Genomic DNA, 12,394 nt, shown 5'->3' with positions numbered 1-12,394 from the left:
GGAGCATACACACAGAGCAGATTTACTCATGGACTTCGGTTAGATTCATTCAGCTCTTCATGCATTTCTAATAAAACATTTCCTAAAAAAAATATAACTTTGTACTTCAACACTTTTGTATGTGTATATATGGTATACCTTTTTAATCCAGGCTTGGGCACCAGTATTGGCCAACTGTTCCTGTGTCAGAACCTGTACTCCGGTACTTCCTGTGAACTGGCCAGGAATGGAGTTCAGCTGAGCCCAGGCATCAATCTGAAGAAAACAGGAAGCTTCGATTAACTAAAATCACTCATCTGGTAAAAATGCCACTGGTAAGAACAAGTAATTAACAAAAATTGAATTTTAGTTCTTAAAAAGGTTGAATACTATTAAACTTTTAAAACAATATACTGGATTTATACATATTAAAATTTAAGTATTTTCGTAAACGTTCCAAAGAAGTTTGACCATTAGCAAATCCATTAATAACAAGATTTAAGATGTTTCTTAAACAACTAAAAAGCAAAGCTATAATACTCATTCTTCATACTGTCCCTGACCAATACAAGAGAAATGTACGCAAAATACTCAAAACATGAAAAAAGACCCCCTACCCCCTTTCTCACCAATCTCACACAAATGCATTCCAATAAATGCCGACAATCTGGGTTTTTAATTAATTAAATTCAAAACGTATGCTTAAAGAGTGATAAACGCAGGAAAGTCTACTCAGTCATCAGCACGTATTATGATGGTTAAAGAATCAGGTATCATTCATTCAAGTTGTATTTACTGATCACCTGGTATGTCAGGTGCTGTTTTTCTTATTGGCCTGAAACTGTACTTGTTTCTAGATGTGGAGAAGCCACCTATTGTTAAAAGCAGAGACTCCTGAGTTCACATCGGCTGGATTAGAATCCCAGTTTCCCCACGTACTAGCTGTGTGGCTTTGGGTATCACTTAACCACTCTTTACCTCAGCTTCCTCAGCTGGAAGATGGGAACTAATAATACTATCCACACCTGACAGAGCTGTTTGTGAGCACTAGATGAGTGAATATGTGCTGTTTTTTTAATACACCAGATTGTAAGCTCCATAAGGACAGGGAATTTTTTCTGTTTTGTTCTCTCAACAGTTTCTGCCACACAGTACACAATAAACACGTGCTAAATGATCAGACCACAAACTGCCTTCATTTAAAGAAAGACAGCTAATTAAGATAAATTATTTATTTTCTTGGACTTTTTAGGTAAAGACCTGTATTTCACCATGATGCCACAGACTTTATGTCACAACTCAACCATTTGGATAGTTAAATTCTCATTCAGACACTAAAATTGCTACATACCCGCTCCTGAGCTCGGTTTAACATGCTCATGGCTTCAAGGTCAAATGCATTCTCACTCAGTCTTTTCTGAGCAAGTGCTCGCTCACTCATTGCTGTAGAGATGTCCACAGGCTACAAAAGAAAACACAGATAATTATCTTAAATTACCCCTGGCCCCCCAAATTCTGAAAAGTGCTCCTAGTATCTTTGGTTGCTACATGTCAAAAACAAAAGTCTATGTAGTAATAATCCTGTAGAGTAGACAGATGAGTCAAAAAGGTAAAGAAAGCTCAGAAATAGATGAAACTGTTTAGGTTAGTTACTACGTATCAGGGGCAGCAACAGAACCCAACCCAAAGGTCTCTGACTGATTTCAGCATGTTTTCTACTATGTATCAAACTAAATGATACAGAAAGTTCCATGAAGAACTTTTCTATTACAGTAAGCAAAGTTTCCCTGTGAGCACCTGGAGAAGGAATGTAAGTGATTTCTCCTTTCCTCATCAGACGTTTTCACCTTGCAGTTGTGTGTAGAAGTAGTTAGGTCTTAAAACCCATTTTTGTCTAAGAATATATGCAGACTATATAAATCAAAGGACTCTCTGCTTTCAATCTGCAAACATTTATGACCAAAGTTAAAATACCTTTAAGTACACAGTAGTATCAATCAAAACACTTAAAATGAGATATCTGAAAGATCTTGGATCTTTTCAACACTTATACACTTTTAACACCCTATGCTAAACAGAGGTGATTTTACATTTTTTTAAAAGGTTTCATAATGGCCAGAAAAATTCCTGAAAGTAAAATGTAGCGCAAATTCCCACTCTGTCAGATTTGTGGAAGGCTCAACCACAGAAGGAAACACTCAGTATTTGATATGGGTTTTGTTCTGAAATTACAAGCTCAACTGTAACAATTATTGATCTTTGTTTTTCTTCTAACACCGCTTAACACATTAATATTTTCTAGTTATATAACCCAAAAATTGTTTTGGTTGGAAAATGCTTATCTGGCGTAAGGAGGTTCTACTGTTCTCACATATAAAGAATTAGTAGGTACTACGTAAAAAAAAAAAAAAAAATTTATGTAAATACAAAGAAATCTGTATAATAATTAAAACAGCTATAGTCTCCTTTTTTAAAGTTTTTTTTTTTTTTTAAAAAGACCTATATAGAGAGAAACCTACGTGAATGACTACATGAATAATCCTACTTCATGACTAAGGATTCACTATCCTCCTCTCTACCTGCAGAACCTTCACCGCTCTGTCATTCTCAGCTGCCTCGCTGAATTCAATATTCCCTATAGCTAAATCAAGTTTTTCTTCCACAAAGTATATTCTTATATGCTGCCTTCTCAAAATGAAAGCCAAAGTTAAACTAATTCTTTAATTTTAAGACTTTACAGACTTCTTGAATGAAAAATCTTAATTTCTTCAGTCAACTTATTGAATCAGTATCTCTAGAGCCTATAACAAATAGCTAATCTACGCAAAGTTAGCTTGAAAGACATTTAGTATGTTCACTTTTCACTTCTATGATCTGTTCCATTTCTGGGACTTTAAATGGGAGCCCAGATATTTCGGGCTGAAACCTATGTTCTTTGACCTACCTTAGATGTTTCCTCAAATTGTCAGGGAAGATTATCAATTAATTTTGGAAGGCCCATTGAATGTATCTCAAGTACTGTTTTATATACCTTGCCAGAATTATTTTTAGTTTCACAGCAGTCTGTAAATCTGGGTGGTGATAGTGTGCTTGGATATAAATAATAGGTGTTTATTCTAGAAAACCCGATCAAGTGCTAAAGAGCGTGTCCACCCACCACCTTGGGCCCTGATCCCTTATCTCCTACTATAAAGCTGGACAAAAATGTGTTTAGGTGGCTCTCAAAACTCCCACTTTTCTACAAATTTTATTCTTCGTAATTTGAACGTAGTGAGTATAGCTTTCTGTGCATACCTCCTAAAAACTTTTTTTTTTTTTTTTTTAACTCTTACTGAGAGTGAGTCAGTAACCTAAATGCTTCTCTCTAGTCTATGGTCATACCACCCTGAACATGCCCGATCTCATCTAAATGCTTCTCTATTTATCCCCAAAATGATACCTCCTTTAAACCTCAGTAACATTTCAGATTAAACACACATTTCAGCCTGTAAGGAATTTTTATATAGCAACCTCTTCAGATACAACTAGTTTTTTCCGCAAAGTAGTACAACTTTATTAATTCTTTAACAGGCTAAGCAAGTGACATGCAAATTCATGTCAAAACTTTATTACCAAAGAGTAATTTGATTATTAATTTCATATTTGTCTTTTTAAATGTGAGAAAATATATTCAAAACAGAATGAATTAAGGTTATCTCTTAAGAGTAAGAGATGTTCAGGAGTTTGCATCAAAAGTCTGTTCCCAGCTTTCCAAGATGACTCAGGCTCTGTAATAATGCCTAAACACCCACCTATAATCCCCAGAGCTTTCATGTTCACTGTCTAGATGACATGTTTCTGTATCAGTATTAACACACTCAGAACTACCCCGGCCACTCTTCAGAGCAGTGCTGCCCAATAAAACTCTGCAGTGACTATATCCAGCACTTAAATGTGGCTAGTGAGGTTCAGGAAGCTGTATCTTTTTTTTAATGGTCATATGTGGCTTGTGACTACTGTATGATAGAAAGCTTTAGTGCCTTTGGCCAGCTTTTACTCAGAAACACGGGAAAGGTACCAAATGGACACTGAAAGCCTTTCTAAAAACTGAGGAATAGATAATCTTAAAACCCATGGAATACCATTATCAAGTTGTCAGGAACAAGCCTTGTTTCCACTCATATACTCTAGACTAGCTTGATACCTTAATTACTATACGGTATAATTATGATTGTATGATAATATTTCTAGGTATTATAATGGGGAAGAACTTTCTTTTTCCCTGAGAGTTGTTCTAAATGGTGAAATCTACATAAAAGAGTACACTGAGTTATGTCTAAGTCTCACACTCATAAAAACTTGCCCAAATTATTTCTCTATCTCAGCAACAGAGCAGATTACTACTTCTTAAATAACCCGCAATGGTGTCCAGTGTAATGAAACATAAAATGCACTTGGTGCCATGTACTGTGCCTTCATGACCTAACTTATACAAGTTCACCTTTTATACCTTTATTTTTCATGAAAAAATTAAGTCTATTCTTAGTCAGTTTACTCCCCGACTTTGTTAACCCAACTGTTTACTGAAGGAGAATATCTCAATTAGTATTTTTTAGAAGGTCAGTGAAAGGTCTTAGGAAAGTCAGTGAAAGAACTGAAGAAAAGTGTTCAGACGTGGTCAGGAGATAAGAAATAGCCCCTGTAACAAGAAAGTTATTTTCCGCACAGCTACTGCAGATATCTCAAAAGGGAAAAAAAAGGAAATTTTTAATAAAACAGAACTAAAGAAAAGCACCTGACCTGAATATAAAACATGATTTTAAAACATTTAGCAAAAATTAATAAAGATAGATAGAGGCTCACATGGAACGAACAAATGCCAGCACAGAAAAAAAAACCACACTGAATACAGAACATACCTGTTGTTACATATTTTGATTGGCTTTAAAAAGTGAATTATGAATCTGTTATATAAAATTCTCTAGTGCAGCTCTTATTTAACTTAAAACTACATTTCAGCTAAATGAATTGTAACTAGAACTCAAACTATTAAATGGTTCAAACGAACTCAATGTTAAGTACCTAGAAGAATCTGAGGAGGGAATGGATAGCGGGGCTCTATATTTCACAGTCCTGCAGCACTGCCTGGACCTAACTGTCTAATTTCCAATTAAGATTCTCATCTCACCCCCAAAATTTAGCTTTTCTCAACTCTGTAACATAGAGCTTCTAAATATAAGAGAATTTTAGCCCCAATGAGATGTAGAAATACACTTCAATAATACAGACCAAGCTCACTGCTTGTGATAAAGATGAGCTTATCATATAAACCATCACCAAGACCTTAACGGAGTTACCTCTGGACCTCTAACGTATTTATGACTCACGGTAAACCACAGACACTCCATGCTAAATCTTGTACCCAGAAAAGCTTTACTAATCTTATCACTAATTTTATTACCAAGAGCTTATGCCCCTTAGGACCATTTTTTTAAATACTAGTTTTCCAATATTTATGGAAACTTATGGAATAAATTTATATTTATTTCATTGTTTAGAAATCAGATGCACACAAATTTGGTCAACGTTCTGTAGGCACTCCTTACTGAGGATGCGGCTGGCTGGTTTCTGGGTAGGAAGACGATGCTATGGCAGTAGAGCAGCGCACAGTCTGATGAGCTGTTTTCCATAAGACAGGGGTTTATGCTGATCCATCCACACTTAAGTCAAAGCACACTCGTGTGCAAGGTTAAGGATGCAGTCCACATTTAGATTTATAACACAGCTAATTCAGTCCTTATGGAGATCAAATCTATGCTCTTCGACTAAATGTTTTATGCTCAGGACTACAGAACCACAAACCCCACTTATAATCAAATAAAAAAGATAGGGGAAAAAAAATTGAAAGGCTACCCAGTTAAAAAAAAAAAAAAAACTGACCATCTAAGAGAACTTTTCTTTCACTTTAGAAAGCCTTTATTACAACCCCTAACAGAGAATAAAAAGGGTCAGTACTATAAAACGTCACCAATAGTATTCCACCAACATTGCTCTGTGATACCCAGAATTAAACATGTTATGTTGTGAACATTTTCTCTGGGTGTTGCCAGGTAAGAGGATAGAGATCTGAAAGCAAAACACAATCCTGCCCCTTTTCCTCCTAAAATTTTGGGATTCTTTTATTCAGAATTAGATTTAACCTATATATACATATACATATACACACACACATATATATTTTTTGAGACTCATCTCTAAGTAACTAAACATACAAGAGAGGAGAGTCCTGGCGCCAAATAATTGTACGCATCTTCCCACAAGAGTATCTGCTTTGTTTAGCCCTCTGACACAATTTTTTTCTCTGCTTTAATAAGAGCTTCCTTTACTTATTATAAAATAATTTGAGTACCCTCTATATCAAGTTCTTACCCCCAGAATTCTTTGAAGTAATTCTCCCCAATCTTTACTTAAAATATGAAAATCACATTTGATGATAGTAAGGGCAAGGACATCACACGGTGTTAAAACTGAAAATGACTGCGTACTGAATTCCAGATACACACACACACCCCTTTCAATCAAAAAGCAGCTTAATTATCAGGATCCACTAAGCACTTCCCCCATGTTCAACTAAGAAAGTTAAAACAGTTACGGTCACTTATCTTCTCGGGAAAATCCTTGGAATTTGAAATACTATTCATGATATTCATTCCACTTGAAAATTTTTCCCGTACAATCTCCCTGGCTGTTTTCTCCAACTCTTTGTTAAATGCTTAATATGCAAGAAATTAATGAATGAAAGCGTATGTACCGGAATTTCTAAGTAAGTCTGTTCAGCCCTCTTTATCGTGTTTATATTCAGTCACTACAAGAATAAGAAGTCAGTTGCAAATGTCAACCTTCCCTCCTGAAATGTGCAGGGAGCCTGATTTGGGGATCAGCAACTGAGCTACTCAACTGGTTTCATAAAATACTGTCCAAACCCGCTACTGCTCCACCTCGCTGGTGATGGCACCACTTCAATTGTTGAACTCCATGTGAACACAGATCATCACCTGTGACTGTAAGTTGCACTGGCTAGCTATCATGTCCAGCTTCATCATACAGAACTTGATCCCTTTCAAAATGCCGCGGGTCAAAAAAAACACAGTGAAAATGTCGCCTGCGAATAGCTCAGGGGAAAAAATACTGCTATCAAAAAGTTTCTGATTTGGGTTCTGTTCACTTTCTGATTTTATAAACAAGTTTGTATATTTGTAGTATTGAAGGCGTTTAGTGAAGGATGATATGGCCAGTGAAGGGGACCAGAATGTGAAGAGTACAGCTCTCTCTGACCTACATATCCCAGAACTGCCAGAAAAGCAAGTCCCGGCAGAAAGTCCCACATTTTAAGGGTTTCAGATATCTAGTCCAGTCCTTGTACAAATGTATGGGTTTTGGACACCAAAGGCAGGAGGGAGAAAAGGTGATGACAACTAGCCTATGATATCATTTAAAACTCCCACCCCCCTATTAATTCTCCGCCCTCCCAGATCCCCCAAGCGTGATTTTGCACAACAAGTTAAATAAAAGTAAACTGTTTATTAAAAGATACAGCAAAGGTACAGATACAGAGATACATACAAAGATACAGATATATATATATTTACATATATATACAGTCTTGCTGTTTTCATGTGCATCATATTTAGCAGCACATTATTTAATCAGGCGGCATTTTAATGGGGTTATTTTGACACTTGGCATTGTTACTGCGTCATTTTGACAAGATTCAACTATAGCCTCATGGAAATGTCAAGGTGTGACTTCCACTTCTCCAACTTTTAATAGTAGCAAAGAAGGGAAGGAAAAGGGAATGGAGTGCCCAGGCTGAGCATTAGGTTAAACACAAGAATTCAAAAGGACCAAGGTAGTACAGGGAAGGAAAAATGACTGAAGACTATCTGACCAACAACCCAGAGATATAGTGAGAGACCCCTTTTTAAGGGCAATGGGCTATGTCCCCAAGATGTGAAATCAGTGGCCTTTTACCAATCCAGTCCTTGTGTTGAACCTGAGGATCTGCCTCGCTCTGCTCAATCCCTCCACCAAATACATTTGCTACCACCAAAACCTAGAGCTGTAGAGCCTCGAGGCAAAACGGGAAGCTAAGTAGTTGTACCTTGGGCTACCTTCCCACAAGTGCATGGAGGGCCCAATGTTGGGTAGGGATGTGATAACACTCTTCTCTGCAATTCGATGCTTTTCACTTTGTGGCTTGGTTCCACAAAGTGAACTGCATCGAGTTACTGTCAAATGAGAAGCTGCGGGTTGTTTCAGCTGTCGTCTAACCCGGCCCTGCCGTTTAACCCGGCCCTAAGAAGAGTGAAACAGAATCCAAATCAGATATAAAATAACAATAAAATGGCAGATTCAGGTATAAAAAAGAAAAAAAAAAAAATTATATTCCTTTTACTTACCTCAGAGGGCAAATTGCTGCTGAAAACATTATCATCATCATCTTTGTTTTCTTCACCATTTTTCTCTACGGGGACCCACTCTCCGTAAACACTATCCGCCTCTTTTTTTCGGTGTTGAGATCCAGACGACACAGGAAATTCTTTTGTTAATGTTACCTGGCTTTTTGGCGGAGTGGGCTTTGCTGCAGCGATCTAAAACATGAAGAGTATTTAATTAAAACTCAATATCACAAATACATTAAAATGGTTTCTCAAGATTTTCAACATATTCTGAAGGAAACAATTCTGTTCATTCGTTCTCACAGTATTTAAACTAAGGAAAATTTTCAACTAAGAATCTGGATTTTATTTAAACAGCTCCATAAATTCATCTGTTTCATCAAGCCATAAACTCTAATACTCACATTCAAATTGAAAAAAATGGGTTTGGGTTCACTGAGTTTAAAGGGATGATGATAAAAAGGAGGTTCTTCTTCCTCTTCATCCGAAACGTGAGGCTTATTCACTATGACATCATCATCTTCTTTACTCTGTGCGATCTGTTTGCATTTCTTAAAAAGCAAAAACAAACAGAAAATCAATCTTACATTTATGCAGAATTACATGTTAATTTCTTAAAAATAATCAAAACCACATAAAATCAACTTTTAAGAGTAAAACGAGATTAACGATAGATTATAGATAGGTAGCTTATTAGCTATGATTTAAACACACTCTGGCTGGTCAGTCAGTCAACAACATTTATTGAGCACCTACTATGTGCAGAGCACTGTACTGGGCACTGTCCAGGGAATACAAAATAAAAGTAGAAGACATGGTCCCTGCTCCCAAGGAGCTTACAATCTAGTTCGAGAGACAAAATACATACACAGGAAATAATTGAATAACGTTTTTTTACAGAGCAACACAATAACAAGTGCAAACCGATATAATACAAAATGAGTACATAAGTGCTGAAAAACCAAAAGCTTAAGAGAGAATAGAGTCAGGCCAGATTAGATAATCAAGGAATACTTCCTTGAAGAGTTCTGAGCCAGATTTTCCACGTGAGGAACAAGTGTTTGGTAGGTAAAGGAAGAGTCATCCTAGTCAGGTGGTGGTAAAAAGGTGAAAAACAAAGGGAAGAGGGCTAAGGATTAGCCGAAAATGGTACAGAGGAACACAAAGTGTTCACAGGGTTTCAAACTCTGAATAAGAAGCTTGGATTTGATAATAGAAGCCTTTACTAGGTCCTTAATTTTTTTTTTTTTAAGTTGTAATCTGTATTGTAATAAATGGAAATGAGGAAACAGATGGTAACTATATGATCTCCAAATATACAGCAAAATAAAAAAAGCCTTTGAGATAGGGTTAAATAATAACACGACTCTCCATAAATACGTTGTAGAGTGAGTCTCTCAAGGAGCAGAACTCAAGAATGGAAAACAAGGCATGATGGAGCGGGTCCAACTGATGAGATCTGACACGTGAAGCAAAGTCAATTCCTTCCTGAGAACTGAAGGAAAAGATTCTATTACCTAGCTTTAAAAAAGGTCAGAATAAATTTGGGTAGATCTGTCTCTAAACAAGCAGTAGAGTTTGTCACATCCATTATCAATTGAAAAATACCACAATAGGATAAAAAGCTCATTTAGCCAAAAACACAAGTATATCAGGCTTATAACCAAGGGGGACAGAAGTTATTGACAATGGCAGGCTAGCATAAGGCTAGCCAATAATAAGTTTCAATATATGAAACAGTGTGGTATTTCTGGATCCTAGCAGCAATATTTCAGCGTTCTCCGAAAAAACAAAACAAAAAAAGCCAATAATACAACAAAGCCCCTCCCCTCCAAGAAAAGCCTCAATTTAAAAGATCAAATTCTTAAAAACAAAATAAGTGTGTTTAAAATACATATGTTACTGCCAAAACCCGAACCGCAGGAAGAACTGATAATGGCCGGCCATTATCGCCAATGGCTGGTACCAAACAGCCAAAACCCGAAATGTTGATGCGAAAGAAGTTCCTTTCAGGCAATGGCCAGCTATTCTCATAAATTTCCAAGCTCCGGTGGCAAAGGATCATTTCTGAAGATTGTCTGTGTCTTTGCGTATATGCAGTACACTCGTGGCGATCAGTGAACACGTCGTGAATGGAAACGAAACTGTAGGCGAGCTTCTGCGTGTTGCTCACTCAACACCTCCTCCATTCAAACGAACCGTCCCACTCCTCAGTCAGTTTGGCTTCTAAAACTGGAAAGCAAAAGTAATGGGAAGTAACTTTTAGCTAGCGGAGCTTAGCCATCCCGGATAATGGCCTGCTAAACAGAGCTTCTGCCGCTGCCACGTCTGTATTTCGGGTTTTGGCCACTCGGTGCCAGCCATTATCAGTTCAGCCCACAATTCGGGTTTTGGCACGCTCCAGAGTCAACATCACTGGAATAATCCATTTAAGAATGAAAACAAATTCTGTTTAGCTTACCTCAGTTAGTTCTTCTATAGTTGCTCCTCCTGACTTTTTAGCAACTTTCTCTTCTATTGAAGGTGGAGGTGCAGGTTTTAGGTTTGGCGGTAGAGGAACACCAGCCTTAGCACACATGGCAGCTGCATTAGCTTTGGCTATTTCAAGTAATTGAGCCTTATCTGTGAGAGAAAAAATATAAAAAGCAGTTTTCCTCAAAAGCTGTACATTTTATACCATCAAATTTTACATGCTAACAATATTAAAAGCATCAAATTTCTGCCTAAGTTATAGCTGTCATCACATCACTCTGGCTCAAAGCTTTTAAGTGGTTTCCCCCTATTTAAAGAACTAAGTTCACACTGAGCTCCCATTCAAATAATACACAAAACAGCTAACGCACACAGCTGTGATGCCCACTCTGCTACACACCAAGACACACACCTGCCAAAGCCTTATCCTCCACATCTTTACTATCCCTCCTGCAGGAAATTACTCTCCAAATCTCTGACAGTTACCTTAATCACTCTTTGAGCCCTGTTCAAATGCCAACTCTTCTAAGAAATTGTTATTAAAGCAGGATGAAGACTTCTCTCTACCGTGACCCTGCAGTGCCTTACCTATACCAATACTATAGCAATCCTCACATCCTGCCTCTTCGGCCATTTCACTATTTGGTAAACAGAGATACACAGGCATTTTATCCACGTCTCCTCTAAGAATTACACACTGTTCCTCTGCACAGTACTCTGAATAAAAGAATAACTCAGAAATCTTCTCCTGAAATGAATGCATTCTCCTTCTTTGCTCATTGTGTCCTTCTTTTTAGACAACGCTGACCTGGAAATGCCTAAACTACTGGAAAAACAATAAATTATCTACATTTATTTCTGGTATTCATGCAATATCCATCAAGTTTTAATCATCTCCGCACACTAATTAAAATCAGGAGAAATTACAGCTGTTTATTTTTAAAGTAATACACAACAGATGATTAAAACCATTCATCTAATAAATTTCCCTTTATTTGGCTAATTATTACCCACCCCCACAAGCACAATTCCCTATTTACTTCCCATCAGAATTACCTTCACAACCTTTTAAAAGTACTAAATATCATGGGGCAGTTCTACTCTGTCCTATAGGGTCGCTATGAGTCGGAATTGACTCAACGGCACTGGGTTTAAATATTGCATATTATGATAAACATAACTTAAACAATGAAACTTTAGGCTTATTTGCAAAGACGCATGTCGAAATACACAATAATAATCCGAGCATATACTATTATCCTAGTTTCTAACTTAACGAACTTTTACTTCTATTTTCCATTCTTAATGATGGCAAGATGGGTTTAAGTGAAATACAGCGTTGAAGAATGGAAACACTTTGGTTCTCATATACTCCAAAGCAGGTCTCCTTAACTCTCATTGTATCTGTCCCCCTATGCTTAGGCATTTATCCCTACATTTGCTAAAAAAACAAGCTAATCTAATTTAAAAAATTTAAATACAGCAATTTTTATCCTAAACCAACA

General features: G+C 36.9%; 1 protein-coding gene across 1 annotated transcript in view; it reads right to left on the bottom strand.

The window, feature by feature from the left end:
* Nucleotides 1-12,394, bottom strand: part of SON (SON DNA and RNA binding protein) — a 32,611-nt gene that overhangs the window by 8,222 nt on the left and 11,995 nt on the right. The window contains 5 exon segments of the mRNA XM_064273209.1: nt 139-255; nt 1,331-1,441; nt 8,418-8,609; nt 8,822-8,968; nt 10,879-11,039. Coding sequence (XP_064129279.1) covers nt 139-255; nt 1,331-1,441; nt 8,418-8,609; nt 8,822-8,968; nt 10,879-11,039 — 728 coding nt within the window.

The sequence above is a fragment of the Loxodonta africana genome, chromosome 20, assembly GCF_030014295.1.
Source record: "Loxodonta africana isolate mLoxAfr1 chromosome 20, mLoxAfr1.hap2, whole genome shotgun sequence".
Lineage (NCBI taxonomy): Eukaryota > Metazoa > Chordata > Mammalia > Proboscidea > Elephantidae > Loxodonta > Loxodonta africana.
The sequence above is the reverse complement of the archived record's forward strand: the minus strand, read 5'-3'. Positions and strand labels throughout refer to the sequence as shown.